Raw genomic sequence first — 19,070 nt, 5'->3', positions numbered from 1 at the left:
AATTATTATTTTTCGTAGTAGTATGTTAATTCTGACCTGTAATGAGACATACAACATCTCAAACGCTGTTCATATTAAACTGTTGAATTTTACTTAATGCCAAATTAGGTGCATTGTGTCCAATAGATTTGGAGTTTATCAGTGTTGAAGTTTTCGTTTGTTTATTTATTTTTTTTTTTTTTTTAGCAATAGTAATATTTATATTTTAGCCTCGATCACGTCCTGATATCTCAAAGATGCTTCATGCCACATTTAGTACAATTTATAAGGGACCAACCAGCAGAGTTAACATATATATTATCAATTTGTGTTGTCAGCATTATAACTACACCATTATGGCAATTCCAGACGAAGTTCAATACAAATAAAATATTAAAATGCAAATGATGTAACCTTATTTATTAAATGTTGGAGTATCCGTCTGTCTCCATTTTCTCAAGGACATCTCCTCCGAGACACAAGGTCACAGAACAGCATGAAGTGGGTTTAATGATTGCATTTTTTGTAGACCATTCTTATTTGGGTTATTAACCAGTAAAAATAGCTGCTAAGGGGAAAAAATTGAAAAAAACTTAGAACTTGTTATTTGTACTTGTGCGCAAGTATATACACTTATACGTTAAAATCGGTTCATTTTTAACTAGTTCTTATCCATCTTATGATAGCTCAAACGGTAACAACAAATGCTGGAGTACTAGATGCTTTGGTTTCGATTTTAGCTGATAGCACCAAAGTCACATATATTTTTTTACTTTTGAAATCACTACTATATATTGGGTACAATATGATAGATAATAATCGATAGAGAATTGACTCTATAATAAATACAAAATCTGCAAGAATTAAAATATCATATTTAAGCGTATTTTACGACTGGACAACACCGGGCGGTTAGTATTCAAGTTTGGAATAAATTAATACTTTAATGTTTTTTTTATATTAGGAAAAACATGTTTTTAAAAATCCAAATTCTAGTGAATAATGTACATTTCACATGAAAATGTACTAGATGCCAATTCAGATCTTACACAAGAAACTAAACAAATCTAAATATCAGAAAGGAGAGTGATTATCTTATTATATTTGAAATTTGGTGTGTGTAACCGAAATCATATTTTCTTGAATAGTATCAATACAATTATTCGTAAAAATAGCGATAGTCATTTATGTGTTCATTTTTATTAACTTGCAATGTTTATTATATACACAATAAAAATGTACCTTAACAGTAAGTGGAATGTTTGATTTGCATAATGATTTTTTTTAAATAAATAATTGTTGAGCATTATTGATTTCTAAAGTCGTTTTTTTTTCTTTTCTTTTTTTTTTTTTTTAAATTTTAATACATATAAGCAATAATCCTGTGAATGGATTTTAAATAGAATACTGATACAATTTTCTTAAATGTAACCATCTAAAAAGAAAATATCGTCCCTTGAGATGTCATCAGTTGTAATTGACTGTAATTTTTAGTATTTTTTTCTGAACACCTGATCAATTTTAGTGTTTATTATGAATGGTACATGGAGTTAAAGTTTAAATAAAAGATAATCAACCAGTCTTTTTTTTTTTTTAAATATAAAATAAATATACAATCGTTCTTTCTTTCTTTCATTTCTTTTTTTAATAATGTACATTTTTGTTTTCCTCAATAATATTTAATTCCTATAGAGAAATATATCCGGTTTTGATCAAATTTGTTTTTGGTATGAAAGAGACATTTTTTTTTGGTCCATGATACTCAATGAAGACATGAAATGTATTAGAATTGTTCGTGTATGTACAAAAAGTTTCCTAATATGGCGTCTGCGGCACAGATGGCAATGGCCGAAAGTGTGGAATGTCTTTTGACAGTTCTTCGCCTATATCAAGCGAATTCTGTCCTGCGGCAGTCATTTTCGTATCCGTCCACTCACTGCGGCCGCTATTTGATTTAAAAGGACTTCTTACTGGGGAGGCTGCATCACTAGGCTTATCAAAAAGTTCCTGTAAGAATTTCATGTCTGTGCTTGGAAGCTGGTCAATTTGAAATTTTGGGGGGGAACTGTACTGGGATGTGAGCAAATCTGAAAAAGAATAATAAAATTATCATTATTTTAGTTACAATTTGGTGGTTATGTGTATGCATGCACGTATGATCTAATTATTTATCACACGCATACATACATACATACATACATACATACATACATACATACATACATACATGCATACATACATACATACATATATATATACACATACTAGTGTTGGGACGATTATTCGGAATCGGTATCAAAATAATGAAAGATGAGGAATGAGGTATCAAAAGAATTTGTGCATATTTTCTGATGCCAAAAACGATTCTTTTAATCATCTTTTTTATTTGATTTTGTTTAAAGCAAAATCATCCAGTGCTGCTATTAATAATAAAATAATAAATATTTGTTGATTTTAAGCTATAAGTAAGACTAAAATCCATAGATCACCCCCCCCCCCCCCGCAAGTGTATTTTATTTTTCAGAAATGTGTTTTTATGGTAATCGGGAATAAAGACCAACTCTATTGTTAAATATTTAGAGATTTATAAAGAATCCGAATGCCACTCCCTCAGACACTTAAAGTCCATGACCCCAAAAATGACTTCCATCGCCACAGGACCATTTTAATAGACAAATGCCTGAGGGAGTATCTATACACAGATGATGTTACAGAGTCTTAGCTTTGTACGACAGCTAAGTCTCTCTCTCAGTTCAAAATGTTGAGATCTAGCAATAAGCAAGAGCAAGATAGCCAGCAACAAGTTAAGTTTAATGCGGGTACTGGTCTCCCACTTTATGGTTTTTTAAATCAGAAATTTGCTTCTCCTAGAAAGGTTGCCTTCACCACAGCTTATGGGAGCCCTCTCCACCCCAACACACACATACATACACACAAACACATACGGTGCTAGTTGGCCGTTGACCCCGAAAAAGGGTTCATTCGTCCTTTGGAAGGTCTTGTTTTTAATCGTTCAGGTAGACTAGCCACCTTCCTCACCAAACAAGTCTTGTGGGAGAACCAGTTTAGTCACCGGTGAGCCGACCATGAGGCAGATACTACTGGGTTACATGGTACCAATAGCATATGACATGACCTGACATACATACATACATACATACATACATACATACACACACACACACACACACACACACACATATATATATATATATATATATATATATACATATATATATACATATATATATATGTATATATATGTATGTATATATATATGTATATGTGTGTATATATATATATATATATATACATATATATATTTATACATATATATATATATACATGAATTATTTTTATAAAACTTATCAAGATAAAAAAAAGTTCAACACTGTTAAGAAGAGCAAACAAATTAAATGAAAGATGAGGTCTCCTTTTTTCTTAATTTTCCCCTTTTACTTTTCCTTAATGTTCTGACGATATAATAAAGTTATACAAAACATTTATTCCTCATCTTTCATTATATGTGTGTGTGTGTGTGTGTGTGTGTGTGTGTGTGTGTGTGTGTGTGTGTGTGTGTGTGAGAGTAGTCAAAAGCTTTTAATGAGCATTGTCCAGGGGATACCTATTGATTATTTTCAAAGAGAAAAGAAAAATTTGTGTGAAAATTTACTGATGTTTTTTTTTTTTAGGATCTTTTTAACAAAAAAAAATAAAATAAAATAAAGGAATTTCTCCAGAGGAATGCTTGTAGGTAATATACAGTAGTTTATTTTATTGGTATTTTAATTGTTTCAATAAAATAGAAGATGACTGTAAATTTATGTTTGTAAAATTGAAACAGCATTAAGTAATTATAAAATCGAACTCATTAGAGATCTAGAAATATCAGCTTTTGATCTGCTTTTAGATTTCAGAAATAATGATAATGAAATGTTATTTCTATATTTTATGTACTTAAAGAAAGATTTAGTGTTATAACATTTACATATGATATATAATATATGCATATATACATATATAATAATATAAATATTATACACTGGTATTTTTACACAATTGAATTTTATTTTATTACTAGCGGAGATATCCGGCGTTGCCCAGGTATGGTGAGGTGTGTGTGGGGGGGGAGCAAATCACAACAAAATGGAAAATGAAGATTAAGCGAATGTAATAATAACCCTGTTTCAATATTATAAAGAAAAACAGCGAACGTGATGCAAAATAAAGAATAAGCAAACGATGCTAAAACTTCTTTAAAAAATCGGAAAAACAACCACAAAAAAAAAAACAGCGAACGTGATGGAAAAATAAAAAAAAGCGAAAAAATGGCATAAACAACCCTGTTTCAATATTAAAACTTTAAAAATCGAAAAAAATATATATATATCTGACATCTCGGTTCGAACGTGCAATTTTAAAATAACGACGCTGCAACTATACTGATTGGTCTATGACCGCGTGAGCGAAATTAGGTCGTTTTTGTTTTTTTCATATTTAAACTAATTCAGGAAATAACTTTTTTGTGATTGTGTGTACGGCTTAATTCTCATGAAGGAACGATTTTTTGCTACCTCTCCCTGTAGAAAAGTGCCCAGTTGAGGGTGAAGGAATTAACGTTGTTATCCAATTTTTCGATATTTTTCGTCCGAAGGGCCATCCTTCAAAATGATTATGATCTCGTGAAAATCCGTTACCTCTGTCGAAAGTTTTTGCGAGACATACAAACATACATGCATACATAATACATACATACAGGTATTTAAGCAGATTTTTGCCCTTTATATAATAGATTATTATTATAATGTTTACCATCTTTGTTGTTACTTTTTGTAATGTATTCGTCATCTTTTTTTACTGTTTTTTTAATGCACTGATAAGATATTAAATATTGATTATCAATCTCTCTATCGGGTTAGTGATTTGGAACGAAGATCAAGTCTAATAAATCTGTCTTTCAATGGTTTTATCTTAACTTGATCATTTTCGAGGCATGAAAGCGCGCATTTGCAAGTGGTGTTTCTTCGGTTGGGAAGGAATTATGAGGAGTGCATACAAGAAAAACATGCAGCCACTATAGTAGGAATACTATTTATAAACTTTCATGTGTTTTTTTCATGGAAATCCCTCGAGACAAGGCATGAAGCCATTTGATGTAACAAGCTAACAAAAACGAAAATTGATTATTGCAAAGACAGGAGATTCCTATTGACCTTAATCTTGAAAAGTTCAAGGCTGTAGGTAGAAGGAAAACAGTGAGCAGGGAGAGAGTTCCACAACCTTGCAGTCTTTGGAAAGAATCTACTGAAATTGCTGTATTACAATGAGGTATTAAAATCACGAATTAATGGAATTATTGTAATAATGAAGGCAGTTTGGTTTTCTGCATGTATTATACAAAGTTGAAATGCAATGAGAGAATTACTAGATAGATCAATACTAGCAATGGAAGAATTACTAGATAGATCAATACTAGCAATGGGAGAATTACTAGATAGATCAATACTAGCAATGGAAGAATTACTAGATAGATCAATACTAGCAATGGAAGAATTACTAGATAGATCAATACTAGCAATGGAAGAATTACTAGATAGATCAATACTAGCAATGGAAGAATTACTAGATAGATCAATACTAGCAATGGAAGAATTACTAGATAGATTAAGAAAAATAAAGTAAAGAAAAAAAGAAAACTAAGTTCAGAATATCAGTTTGAAAAAGAAGAAAAGGAATAAGATCTAAAGTGACAATCCGTGCAATCCAAAAGATGAAGACAGCAAAAAAAAAAAAAAAAAAAAAAGAAAGAGAAAAAAAAAGGAAAAGGAATGAAACAGAACAGAAAAAAAAAACAAGAAAGGAAAAGGAAACAAAATAAAACAACAGAGAATAAAAAAACAAAAGAGAAACGAAAGGAAACAAAAGCAAGAAGAAGAAGAAGAAGAAGAAGAAGAAGAAGAAGAAGAAGAAGAAGAAGAAAGGAAACAATGAAAATAAAAGAAAAGGAAATAAAAGAGGAAGGAAGAAAAAAAAAACAGAATAGAAATAAAAGAAAAGGAAACAGGACAAAAATATCCAATTCCAGCATGGGCAATACAAAAATATTTAAAAGAAAAAAAGACCCCATCCCACGTCACGCACACTTAATGTGGCCCCATTAGGATCTGGAAAGAAAAACACAACTCGGTAATTAGTAGAAACAAAATACATTGAACAGAAAACAAATACAACAATTGAAGAATCTGGATATACGTCAGTCCGACTGCTACGAGTGCAAGACTCGTGCACTCCCACCGAGAGACATATTCTCCGTCTTTATAGTAAGTAAAAGAGTCCATTATTATCCGTAAGGTTGAGCACGACAAGACTTAGTAGAATAACGGCAATCTTCTCTTAGAGAAACTAGTTCACCTAAAAGAAATCTAATTTTGTGACCATTTCGAAATCACAAGGAACTGTAATTAAAATCCTCAGCTGTCCTCGTAGACAAACAGTCATAAAGTTATCAAGAAGTGCGATATTTATGGCACGGACAAATCAAGAGAGACTCAATGACACTTCGTCTTTTCCTTTCTTTTGGAAACAGTGTGAGAAATGTTGGCTTGTAAGCAATACCAAAGTCGTTGTTGAGCATAAGTGGCTGCGAAGGAAGATTCGCTAGGAAGACACGAAAGTAATTTTGAAACAATCTAATTCATTTGCTGCGAAAAGTTTATGCATGTGTTAATCAATGTTGAAAGCCAACAAAGACAAGTCTACGAGAATGGTTTGCTTAGGAATGCTTTCGCATCGTTATCATCACCATCTTGAAACGACCGTGAAGGAAATGAAGAGTGATGGCCATTGGGTTTTAAGGCCGTGTAACTGCAGCGTTAATGGCGGTGGTGTGAAATCTAAGACCACTAATCCAACTTTGCCTCGTTTCTCGCACTTTATCAAGCCATTCTTTCTTCCTTTGCTGCCATGGAAGCGCACATTTGCAGTGATTAAACAATAGAGTCGCATTTCCACCAAGTCTCTATATCTATAAATCTATAAGCAGACAGAGATGCTCCTCTTCAAATTGCATAAGGACATTAACCGTATCTGTATTTCCTATGTTCACGTTACGACTAAAGTAACCACAAAAGATATTCTATTACAGTTAGGTTAAGCTTATCTGCTTAATGGCATATCAACCATTTATTTTTTTTTTAAATAGAAATCACTCGTGAAAAAAAAGATGATTGTTGCAAAGATAGAAGATGCCTACTGACCTTAGTCTTGAAAAGATCAAGATTGTAGGTAGGAGTAACACAATCAGCAAGAAGAGAGTTCCACAACCTTGCAGTTCTTAGAAAGAAGCTGCTAGAATAAAAAAAAAAAGCTGATCTATTAACGATGAGGTATTAAAACAACGAATTGATGGAGACCACTAGATTAACGAATTTATTTAATATGGAAAAAGTACCAATTCATTGAATACAAGTTGCTTTTTTTAATGCAAATAAAGAGTTTTTTTCTTTTTTCTTTTCTTTTTCTTTTTTTTTTTTTTTTTTTTGCTTTTTCACTCCAAACAAGACTGGTGCCACTTTTATGTAAGGGGCTACTATTTGGGACAAAATTTGCAAGGATACTATGTAGGGGATTGAGCAGCAGGATGACTGTTCACATTACACTTGAACTTCTGCATGTAAGTACACTCAATGTAGCAGGAACCCTGGAGGGATTTCAATGTTTAGCAGTTCGAGGAGAAAAGCTATTTGAGTAGAAGACTTTCTGGCATCTAGGGGTCTCTAGAGTGTAGGTTGAGATTTTGCTGCTTATCAAGTCAGTTGAGGGTATTTACGCTGAGAGGACATAAATGCTTGGCAATATTATTTATCTCCTGGCTAGGAGATTATACACAAGGTCAGATGTAATTTTCAGAATCCAATACACTTGAGAAGCCCTGTTGGTATTTCTCAGTCACCCCTTCTCAGGTGTATGCTATCATAAAAAATCTGAACACTTCAAAAGCATGTGGACCTGATCACACAACAGGAAAACAAATGAACACATATCTAAAGAAATGGCAGAAACACTAGAGGATGACCTCCAATCTGTAGTGGAATGGGGACAAAAATGGATGGTCACATTCAATGCTGCCAAGACTAAACTTGTTTCTTTCAATAACTACAAGAAACCTTCTCTACCACCAATAGCAATGGCCAGAGACTCTTTATCTGAAAGCACATCTTTTAAACTCCTCGGCCTAACGTTCACAAGAAACATGAGTTGGAACAACAACATTAAAAGCATTGCCAGGACCACTGCAAAAAAGGTAGGTTCTCTCTACCGTGCTAGAAAGCTATTAACGCCCGAAAGTATCCTGTGTCTCTATAAGGCCACCATTCACCCATGTATGGAGTATTGTTGTCATATTTGGGCAGGTGCATCTGCTACTAGTCTCTTGCTCCTAGACAAGGTTCAAAAGAGAGTCGCCAACCTAATAGGTTCTGAACTGTTATCCAAGCTTCAGCCTCTGTCCCATCGACGTAATGTAGCATCCCTCTGCCTGTTCTACAAGTACTTTAACGGTGAATGTTCCGACGAACTACAAGCCCTTGTACGCCTTCGACATAAAATACCCCCGACAAACCCGACAAGCAGTAAAATCCCACCCCTTCACAGTAGAGATCCCTAGATGTAAGAGAGCCTTCTACTCCAGTAGTTTCTTCCCCAGAACCGCTAAACTTTGGAATTCCCTTCCAGGTTCCTGCTTTCCCAACTGTACTGGCAGTCAAGTTCAAGTCTAACGTGAACCGACATCTTACTGCCCAACTCCCCACCTAGTATCCCTGTAGCCTGTGTCCCAGATAGTAGCCCCCTACATCAAAGTGGCAATGTGCCTTGTTTGGGGTGAAAATGTAATAAAAAAAATTTTTTAAAGTAGAGGCACCACAGACAATTAGCAATAACCTAACCCCTTCTCAAACAAAAGGTAAAGCCTGGGAGGATGGACCGTCTAATACTGAATAGAACGACACAATAACAGGCAAATGTCGTATCATAATTTTGTGTGACATCATTTGGGGAATGTTCATGTTTTTTCTAATAATATTACAAATGTCGTATCATAATTTTGTGTGACATCATTTGGGGAATGTTCATGTTTTTTCTAATAATATTACAAATGTTGTATCATAATTTTGTGTGACATCATTTGGGGAATGTTCATGTTTTTTCTAATAATATTACAAATGTTGTATCATAATTTTGTGTGACATCATTTGGGGAATGTTCATGTTTTTTCTAATAATATTACAAATGTTGTATCATAATTTTGTGTGACATCATTTGGGGAATGTTCATGTTTTTTCTAATAATATTACAAATGTTGTATCATAATTTTGTGTGACATCATTTGGGGAATGTTCATGTTTTTTCTAATAATATTACAAATGTCGTATCATAATTTTGTGTGACATCATTTGGGGAATGTTTATGTTTTTTCTAATAATATTACAAATGTTGTATCATAATTTTGTGTGACATCATTTGGGGAATGTTCATGTTTTTTCTAATAATATTACAAATGTCGTATCATAATTTTGTGTGACATCATTTGGGGAATGTTCATGTTTTTTCTAATAATATTACAAATGTTGTATCATAATTTTGTGTGACATCATTTGGGGAATGTTCATGTTTTTTCTAATAATATTACAAATGTTGTATCATAATTTTGTGTGACATCATTTGGGGAATGTTCATGTTTTTTCTAATAATATTACAAATGTTGTATCATAATTTTGTGTGACATCATTTCGGGAATGTTCATGTTTTTTCTAATAATATTACAAATGTTGTATCATAATTTTGTGTGACATCATTTGGGGAATGTTCATGTTTTTTCTAATAATATTACAAATGTCGTATCATAATTTTGTGTGACATCATTTGGGGAATGTTTATGTTTTTTCTAATAATATTACAAATGTTGTATCATAATTTTGTGTGACATCATTTGGGGAATGTTCATGTTTTTTCTAATAATATTACAAATGTCGTATCATAATTTTGTGTGACATCATTTGGGGAATGTTTATGTTTTTTCTAATAATATTACAAATGTTGTATCATAATTTTGTGTGACATCATTTGGGGAATGTTCATGTTTTTTCTAATAATATTACAAATGTCGTATCATAATTTTGTGTGACATCATTTGGGGAATGTTTATGTTTTTTCTAATAATATTACAAATGTTGTATCATAATTTTGTGTGACATAATTTGGGGAATGTTCATGTTTTTTCTAATAATATTACAAATGTCGTATCATAATTCTGTGTGACATCATTTGGGGAATGTTTATGTTTTTTCTAATAATATTACAAATGTCGTATCATAATTTTGTGTGACATCATTTGGGGAATGTTCATGTTTTTTCTAATAATATTACAAATGTCGTATCATAATTTTGTGTGACATCATTTGGGGAATGTTCATGTTTTTTCTAATAATATTACAAATGTTGTATCATAATTTTGTGTGACATCATTTGGGGAATGTTCATGTTTTTTCTAATAATATTACAAATGTTGTATCATAATTTTGTGTGACATAATTTGGGGAATGTTCATGTTTTTTCTAATAATATTACAAATGTTGTATCATAATTTTGTGTGACATCATTTGGGGAATGTTCATGTTTTTTCTAATAATATTACAAATGTTGTATCATAATTTTGTGTGACATCATTTGGGGAATGTTCATGTTTTTTCTAATAATATTACAAATGTCGTATCATAATTTTGTGTGACATCATTTGGGGAATGTTTATGTTTTTTCTAATAATATTACAAATGTTGTATCATAATTTTGTGTGACATCATTTGGGGAATGTTCATGTTTTTTCTAATAATATTACAAATGTTGTATCATAATTTTGTGTGACATCATTTGGGGAATGTTCATGTTTTTTCTAATAATATTACAAATGTTGTATCATAATTTTGTGTGACATCATTTGGGGAATGTTCATGTTTTTTCTAATAATATTACAAATGTTGTATCATAATTTTGTGTGACATCATTTGGGGAATGTTCATGTTTTTTCTAATAATATTACAAATGTCGTATCATAATTTTGTGTGACATCATTTGGGGAATGTTCATGTTTTTTCTAATAATATTACAAATGTTGTATCATAATTTTGTGTGACATCATTTGGGGAATGTTCATGTTTTTTCTAATAATATTACAAATGTCGTATCATAATTTTGTGTGACATCATTTGGGGAATGTTCATGTTTTTTCTAATAATATTACAAATGTCGTATCATAATTTTGTGTGACATCATTTGGGGAATGTTCATGTTTTTTCTAATAATATTACAAATGTTGTATCATAATTTTGTGTGACATCATTTGGGGAATGTTCATGTTTTTTCTAATAATATTACAAATGTCGTATCATAATTTTGTGTGACATCATTTGGGGAATGTTTATGTTTTTTCTAATAATATTACAAATGTTGTATCATAATTTTGTGTGACATCATTTGGGGAATGTTCATGTTTTTTCTAATAATATTACAAATGTCGTATCATAATTTTGTGTGACATCATTTGGGGAATGTTTATGTTTTTTCTAATAATATTACAAATGTTGTATCATAATTTTGTGTGACATCATTTGGGGAATGTTCATGTTTTTTCTAATAATATTACAAATGTCGTATCATAATTCTGTGTGACATCATTTGGGGAATGTTTATGTTTTTTCTAATAATATTACAAATGTCGTATCATAATTTTGTGTGACATCATTTGGGGAATGTTCATGTTTTTTCTAATAATATTACAAATGTCGTATCATAATTTTGTGTGACATCATTTGGGGAATGTTCATGTTTTTTCTAATAATATTACAAATGTTGTATCATAATTTTGTGTGACATCATTTGGGGAATGTTCATGTTTTTCCTAATAATATTACAAATGTTGTATCATAATTTTGTGTGACATCATTTGGGGAATGTTCATGTTTTTTCTAATAATATTACAAATGTTGTATCATAATTTTGTGTGACATAATTTGGGGAATGTTCATGTTTTTTCTAATAATATTACAAATGTCGTATCATAATTTTGTGTGACATCATTTGGGGAATGTTTATGTTTTTTCTAATAATATTACAAATGTTGTATCATAATTTTGTGTGACATCATTTGGGGAATGTTCATGTTTTTTCTAATAATATTACAAATGTTGTATCATAATTTTGTGTGACATCATTTGGGGAATGTTCATGTTTTTTCTAATAATATTACAAATGTTGTATCATAATTTTGTGTGACATCATTTGGGGAATGTTCATGTTTTTTCTAATAATATTACAAATGTTGTATCATAATTTTGTGTGACATCATTTGGGGAATGTTCATGTTTTTTCTAATAATATTACAAATGTCGTATCATAATTTTGTGTGACATCATTTGGGGAATGTTTATGTTTTTTCTAATAATATTACAAATGTTGTATCATAATTTTGTGTGACATCATTTGGGGAATGTTCATGTTTTTTCTAATAATATTACAAATGTTGTATCATAATTTTGTGTGACATCATTTGGGGAATGTTCATGTTTTTTCTAATAATATTACAAATGTTGTATCATAATTTTGTGTGACATCATTTGGGGAATGTTCATGTTTTTTCTAATAATATTACAAATGTTGTATCATAATTTTGTGTGACATCATTTGGGGAATGTTCATGTTTTTTCTAATAATATTACAAATGTCGTATCATAATTTTGTGTGACATCATTTGGGGAATGTTCATGTTTTTTCTAATAATATTACAAATGTTGTATCATAATTTTGTGTGACATCATTTGGGGAATGTTCATGTTTTTTCTAATAATATTACAAATGTTGTATCATAATTTTGTGTGACATCATTTGGGGAATGTTCATGTTTTTTCTAATAATATTACAAATGTCGTATCATAATTTTGTGTGACATCATTTGGGGAATGTTTATGTTTTTTCTAATAATATTACAAATGTTGTATCATAATTTTGTGTGACATCATTTGGGGAATGTTCATGTTTTTTCTAATAATATTACAAATGTTGTATCATAATTTTGTGTGACATCATTTGGGGAATGTTCATGTTTTTTCTAATAATATTACAAATGTCGTATCATAATTTTGTGTGACATCATTTGGGGAATGTTCATGTTTTTTCTAATAATATTACAAATGTTGTATCATAATTTTGTGTGACATCATTTGGGGAATGTTCATGTTTTTTCTAATAATATTACAAATGTTGTATCATAATTTTGTGTGACATCATTTGGGGAATGTTCATGTTTTTTCTAATAATATTACAAATGTCGTATCATAATTTTGTGTGACATCATTTGGGGAATGTTCATGTTTTTTCTAATAATATTACAAATGTTGTATCATAATTTTGTGTGACATCATTTGGGGAATGTTCATGTTTTTTCTAATAATATTACAAATGTTGTATCATAATTTTGTGTGACATCATTTGGGGAATGTTCATGTTTTTTCTAATAATATTACAAATGTTGTATCATAATTCTGTGTGACATCATTTGGGGAATGTTCATGTTTTTTCTAATAATATTACAATGCAAAAGATCTAACGGAACTTCAAATCATCTCAGCGAATCCCAATGTCCATGCTGATATGCATTAAACCATTTGTGTGCTCGGAATTTTTATGAAATATCCAATTCATTTTGAAGTAATGTAATGGTTACTAGTGCAAACCGTGGACAATTTTCTACGAAAACTGCTCCAGACAAGGCATGAAGCCATTTGTTATGTAAAGAACTAAAAAAGAAAAATAGATAAATACTTGAAAAGCAAAAACTTGCAAACGATGCATGCTAGATAGATAGATCCTGACTCAGAAAACAGCAATTCTTCCCCCTATGTCAGAAACATCGCTCATAAAAGGTGAGGACTAAAAGGACAAAAATAGGGGAAGCAAGAATTACGAACTGTTGTTGAAAGTCAGTTTTCATTATCTTGAATTGGCATGTCGTGTTCACGTTTAGTTTTGGCTGTTCAGTTACTCGCTTTAATTCCTTTGTTTTTTTTTTTTGTTTTTTTTTTGTTTTTTTTACGTTTTATCCAACATTTTAGGTTTCAGAATGGAGATCACTTTCTGTTATAAAGTTTACATAAAATGAGCACTTATTTATTGGCCATCACCGATTAGCAGAAAATATTGGTAAATGTTTACAATCTAACCAAGTCTAGTTTATCATTTGAAACATTCAAAATTAACTTTACGTTTCAAAATTCATTAAAAAATATGTGATTTTATGAGAAAATAATGAATCAATCCCTCCTAGACGTAATATATTAGTTTCTTGGATATTGGCAAGGCAACTAGTCTTTAATGTATACATCTATACATTAAAGTCGGCTCATTTTTAACTGTTTCTTATCCGTCTAACGATAGCTCAAACAATAATGACTAAGAATGGAGTGCTAATTGTTTTGGTTTCGATTTTAGCTAATGCCACCCAAGCCATGTTTTTTTTATTTTAGTTTTTACTTTTGAAATCACTACTATATATTGGGTACGATATAATAATCAATAGAGAATTGGCTCTATAATAATAAATACGAGATCTGTATAAATTAAAATATGATATTTAAGCGCATTTTGTGACTGGGCATTGCCGGTCGCCCTTCTAGTAAATTATAAATGAAAATTTATTAGGTTTGCTTCATACGAACCTTGCAAGAAAAATCATTTTTAAATAACAAAGACAATATTGCGATAATAACTTGGACGACTTCAAAACGAATGAAGTTCGTACAATTCATTTGCGAGGCTAATATTAAAATATATTGCCTTTTTTATATGTAAGCTGTGATCAAGAGAAAAGCTAAGGATGAAGGCGGGGCGGTGGGTAGTGAAACGGGGGGGGGGGTACAGACATTTTTCTCCATCTACTTTAGAAAAGCTCCATTGATTCTCTACGGGGTATCTTTTTATGAGCGCCTATTTATTTTTCCTTTACTGTGTTTTTATCCCCTTTCCTTCCTCTTTCTCAATCAAATCATAAACCATATACAACTTGCAAGTATTTCCAACATAAAACTTACTTTAAAGCCTTTGACCACCCAAAAGTGAAATTGGTGCCTATTGGAAACAAACAGGAAAGACAAAAATCAATAAAAATAATCAGATTATTATTTAAGGTCACTTAAGAAAGTATATATATATATATATATATATATATATATATATATATATATATATATATATATATATATATATATATATATATATATATCAAAAATGGTAATTAGTAAAAACCTGAAGAAAGTACTCAATACCATTGCAGAGCAAATATATGTTTTATTTTTTATTAACGTTTTATTAGCTTAGTTACACATGTTTCGGTTACCGAATTGTATTAGCGATTTAGTAACTTCATCAGACATTACAGAAAAATGTAATGTCTGATGAAGTTATTGATGAAGTTACGAAATCGTTTAATACGATTCGGTAACCGAAACATGTGTAACTAAGCAGATAAAACGGTAATAAAAAATAAAAAATAATTATATATATATATATATATGAAATAAAATGGAGGTGAAAGGACCTGGATACTCAACGTTTCGCCCGATTTATTCGGGCTTCTTCAAGAGGGATGGTCATTGACGAGAGAGTCGGAGGATTGGGGCTATATATAATGATGGGGGAGAGCAACGTGTTTTCCTTATGTAAATTAGATATCATATATACATATATATACATTTTATGAGAGAGAAAAAATAAAAAATAAATTAGAGTAAATTAGTGTAGTGGATTACGTCTAAAAGTTAAAATATCGTAGAGATTAAAAAAAAATTGTGTTTGGAAATATAGCGGTGATAGATTAAATAAATAAAATGACACGAGATTACGAAAGAATTTTTTTTTTTTTTTAAATTAGAAATAATTGAATTGGGATAAAATAGCGTAGTAACTTAAAAGATGGTGTCTAAAAATAAGAATAGAAGGTGATAAAATGGAGTCTAAAAATAGATAATGATAAAATAAAATACAGTAAATAAGTAAAATAAAAATGATAAAATTAAGTGAAATTACGAATTTTTTAAAAAAATTTTTTTATCGCGTTTAACCGGTGTCTAAGTTGTTCTCTTTAATAATTATTTCCGACAGAAAGGGAGCAACGTGAAAAAAACCTTTTCTTTGCTTAATTATATTGCTGGAATGGGAGATTATAGCTGACTCAATTAAACGTCGTGTGGATCTGTTATGTATGTGTTTAAGGAAAGTTGCTTTGTTAAAATCAAAATGGTGGTCGTTTTCCATGATGTGACAAAATATGGCGTTGAGTGTATTGTTGTTTTTTACATCTCTTTTGTGTTCATATATTCTTTTATTTAAATTACGCTGAGTTTCTCCTACGTATATTCTTCCACAATCAAGGCAGGGTATGGAATATATTCCGGCTTTGGTTTTAATGTTGGTATTAGTTATAATTTTACGTGTTAGATCCCTAATTGTTAAAGAGTTTAGTTTTGTTATTTGAATGCCTGTCTTATTTAGGTTCTTATAGATTGTGTTGTTGTTTTTATCAGTTGGTAATGTTAATTGTCTGTTGTGTGTCTGGCTATTTAGGGAATGGTCTCGGTTTCGGTTATGGTAAATTTTTAGTGCTTTTCTTTTTGTATTTGCCAAAAAATGTTGAGGATATTGCAAGTTCATGAATGTACGTTCGATATACTCAAATTCTTCCGCGATGTATTCTTCACTGCATATTCTCAGGGCCCTAAGAAAAAAATCCTATTAGAATACCTCTTTTTACTTTATCATCGTGATGAGAGTAAAAGTGTATGCAATCATTTTTATTCGTGACTTTCCGATGGACTTTAAAACTTAGATGATCATTGTTATTTATGATATTGATGTCCAGAAAAGGTATGGAGGTGTTATTTTCTCTTTCATACGTATAGTTAATAGTGGGTTCAATCTTGTTTAATTTATCAGTGATATTCTCTATTTTGGAAGATATAGGGAGAAAACCAGGGATATCACCCTACCAAAACGATACATAAATGCATTATCACACATAGCTAACGACCATAATATTATCGTCTCACCTGCTGATAAAGGTGGGGGGATTGTAATAATGGAAACAACTGAATACAAAGATTAAATTTTTCAACTATTACAAGATAAACACACATATGAAAAAACTACCTCCGAAATAATACATAAAGAAATTGACAAATTTAACAAATCTTACAAGAAATTAATACATAATGATAAAATATGGACTACCTATATAGAATATCATCCTAAAATCCCGACCTTATATGGTTTACCCAAAACACATAAAAATAATAATCCAATACGCCCAATCATCTCTGGAATCGGCAGTGCCACCCACAAGATAGCAAGAGCGATCACAAAACTCCTAACGCCATTATTGGGCACTATTAGCAATTCCCATATAAGAAACTCTGGCGACCTTCTTAATAAGATAAAAAACATAGATATGAAAAATAAAACCATGAATAGTCTTGATATAGAATCTTTATACACCAATATCCCTACCAAGAAATGCCTCAACCTTCTTTCAAAACACTTAAATAAAATAAAAATTAAATTACCTTTGCCGATAGATGATAGAATTAAAATTATAAGTATATGCATTGACATGACATATTTCACATTCGATGGACTCTGCTACAAACAAAAAAATTTGGACTGTCCATGGGTAACCCTCTAAGTGGGGTTTTAGCATGTCTATTTTTAGAATTCATAGAAACCGGACCCATGAAATATAAATTGTCCAAAATCACTTCCTACTATAGATATATTGATGATATTTTGATTTTTCTCCCTATATCTTCCAAAATAGAGAATATCACTGATAAATTAAACAAGATTGAACCCACTATTAACTATACGTATGAAAGAGAAAATAACACCTCCATACCTTTTCTGGACATCAATATCATAAATAACAATGATCATCTAAGTTTTAAAGTCCATCGGAAAGTCACGAATAAAAATGATTGCATACACTTTTACTCTCATCACGATGATAAAGTAAAAAGAGGTATTCTAATAGGATTTTTTTCTTGGGGCCCTGAGAATATGCAGTGAAGAATACATCGCGGAAGAATTTGAGTATATCGAACGTACATTCATGAACTTGCAATATCCTCAACATTTTTTGGCAAATACAAAAAGAAAAGCACTAAAAATTTACCATAACCGAAACCGAGACCATTCCCTAAATAGCCAGACACACAACAGACAATTAACATTACCAACTGATAAAAACAACAACACAATCTATAAGAACCTAAATAAGACAGGCATTCAAATAACAAAACTAAACTCTTTAACAATTAGGGATCTAACACGTAAAATTATAACTAATACCAACATTAAAACCAAAGCCGGAATATATTCCATACCCTGCCTTGATTGTGGAAGAATATACGTAGGAGAAACTCAGCGTAATTTAAATAAAAGAATATATGAACACAAAAGAGATGTAAAAAACAACAATACACTCAACGCCATATTTTGTCACATCATGGAAAACGACCACCATTTTGATTTTAACAAAGCAACTTTCCTTAAACACATACATAACAGATCCACACGACGTTTAATTGAGTCAGCTATAATCTCCCATTCCAGCAATATAATTAAGCAAAGGAAAGTTTTTTTCCACGTTGCTCCCTTTCTGTCGGAAATAATTATTAAAGAGAACAACTTAGACACCGGTTAAACGCGATAAAAAAAAAAAAAAAAAAATTCGTAATTTCACTTAATTTTATCATTTTTATTTTACTTATTTACTGTATTTTATTTTATTATTATCTATTTTTAGACTCCATTTTATCACCTCCTATTCTTATTTTTAGACATCATCTTTTAAGTTACTACGCTATTTTATCCCAATTCAATTATTTCTAATTTAAAAAAAAAAAAATTCTTTCGTAATCTCGTGTCATTTTATTTATTTAATCTATCACCGCTATATTTCCAAACACAATTTTTTTTTAATCTCTACGATATTT

General features: G+C 30.7%; 1 protein-coding gene and 1 long non-coding RNA gene across 6 annotated transcripts in view; one reads left to right on the top strand and one right to left on the bottom strand.

Annotated features, from left to right (window-relative positions):
- Positions 1-19,070, top strand: part of LOC145242060 (uncharacterized) — a 315,387-nt gene that overhangs the window by 282,354 nt on the left and 13,963 nt on the right. The gene's annotated exons all lie outside the window — the stretch shown is intronic.
- LOC145242057 (protocadherin-19-like) overlaps positions 161-19,070 on the bottom strand; it is a 261,891-nt gene continuing 242,981 nt past the window's right edge. For 3 of the 4 annotated variants that reach the window (XR_013862648.1, XM_080104952.1, XM_080104953.1), the window contains one exon: positions 161-2,066. Coding sequence is in view for 2 of the 4 variants with exons in the window: in XM_080104952.1 (XP_079961078.1) it covers positions 1,795-2,066 (272 nt within the window). In the remaining 2 variants the exon portion in view is untranslated. The remainder of the gene's footprint in view (positions 2,067-19,070) is intronic. The other variant, XM_080104954.1, reaches the window with a different exon arrangement.

Source organism: Euprymna scolopes, chromosome 21 (genome assembly GCF_053919585.1).
Source record: "Euprymna scolopes isolate OS-2025 chromosome 21, ASM5391958v1, whole genome shotgun sequence".
Taxonomy (NCBI): domain Eukaryota; kingdom Metazoa; phylum Mollusca; class Cephalopoda; order Sepiida; family Sepiolidae; genus Euprymna; species Euprymna scolopes.
Note: the sequence above shows the minus strand (reverse complement) of the source record. Positions and strands in the feature narration are given on the sequence as shown.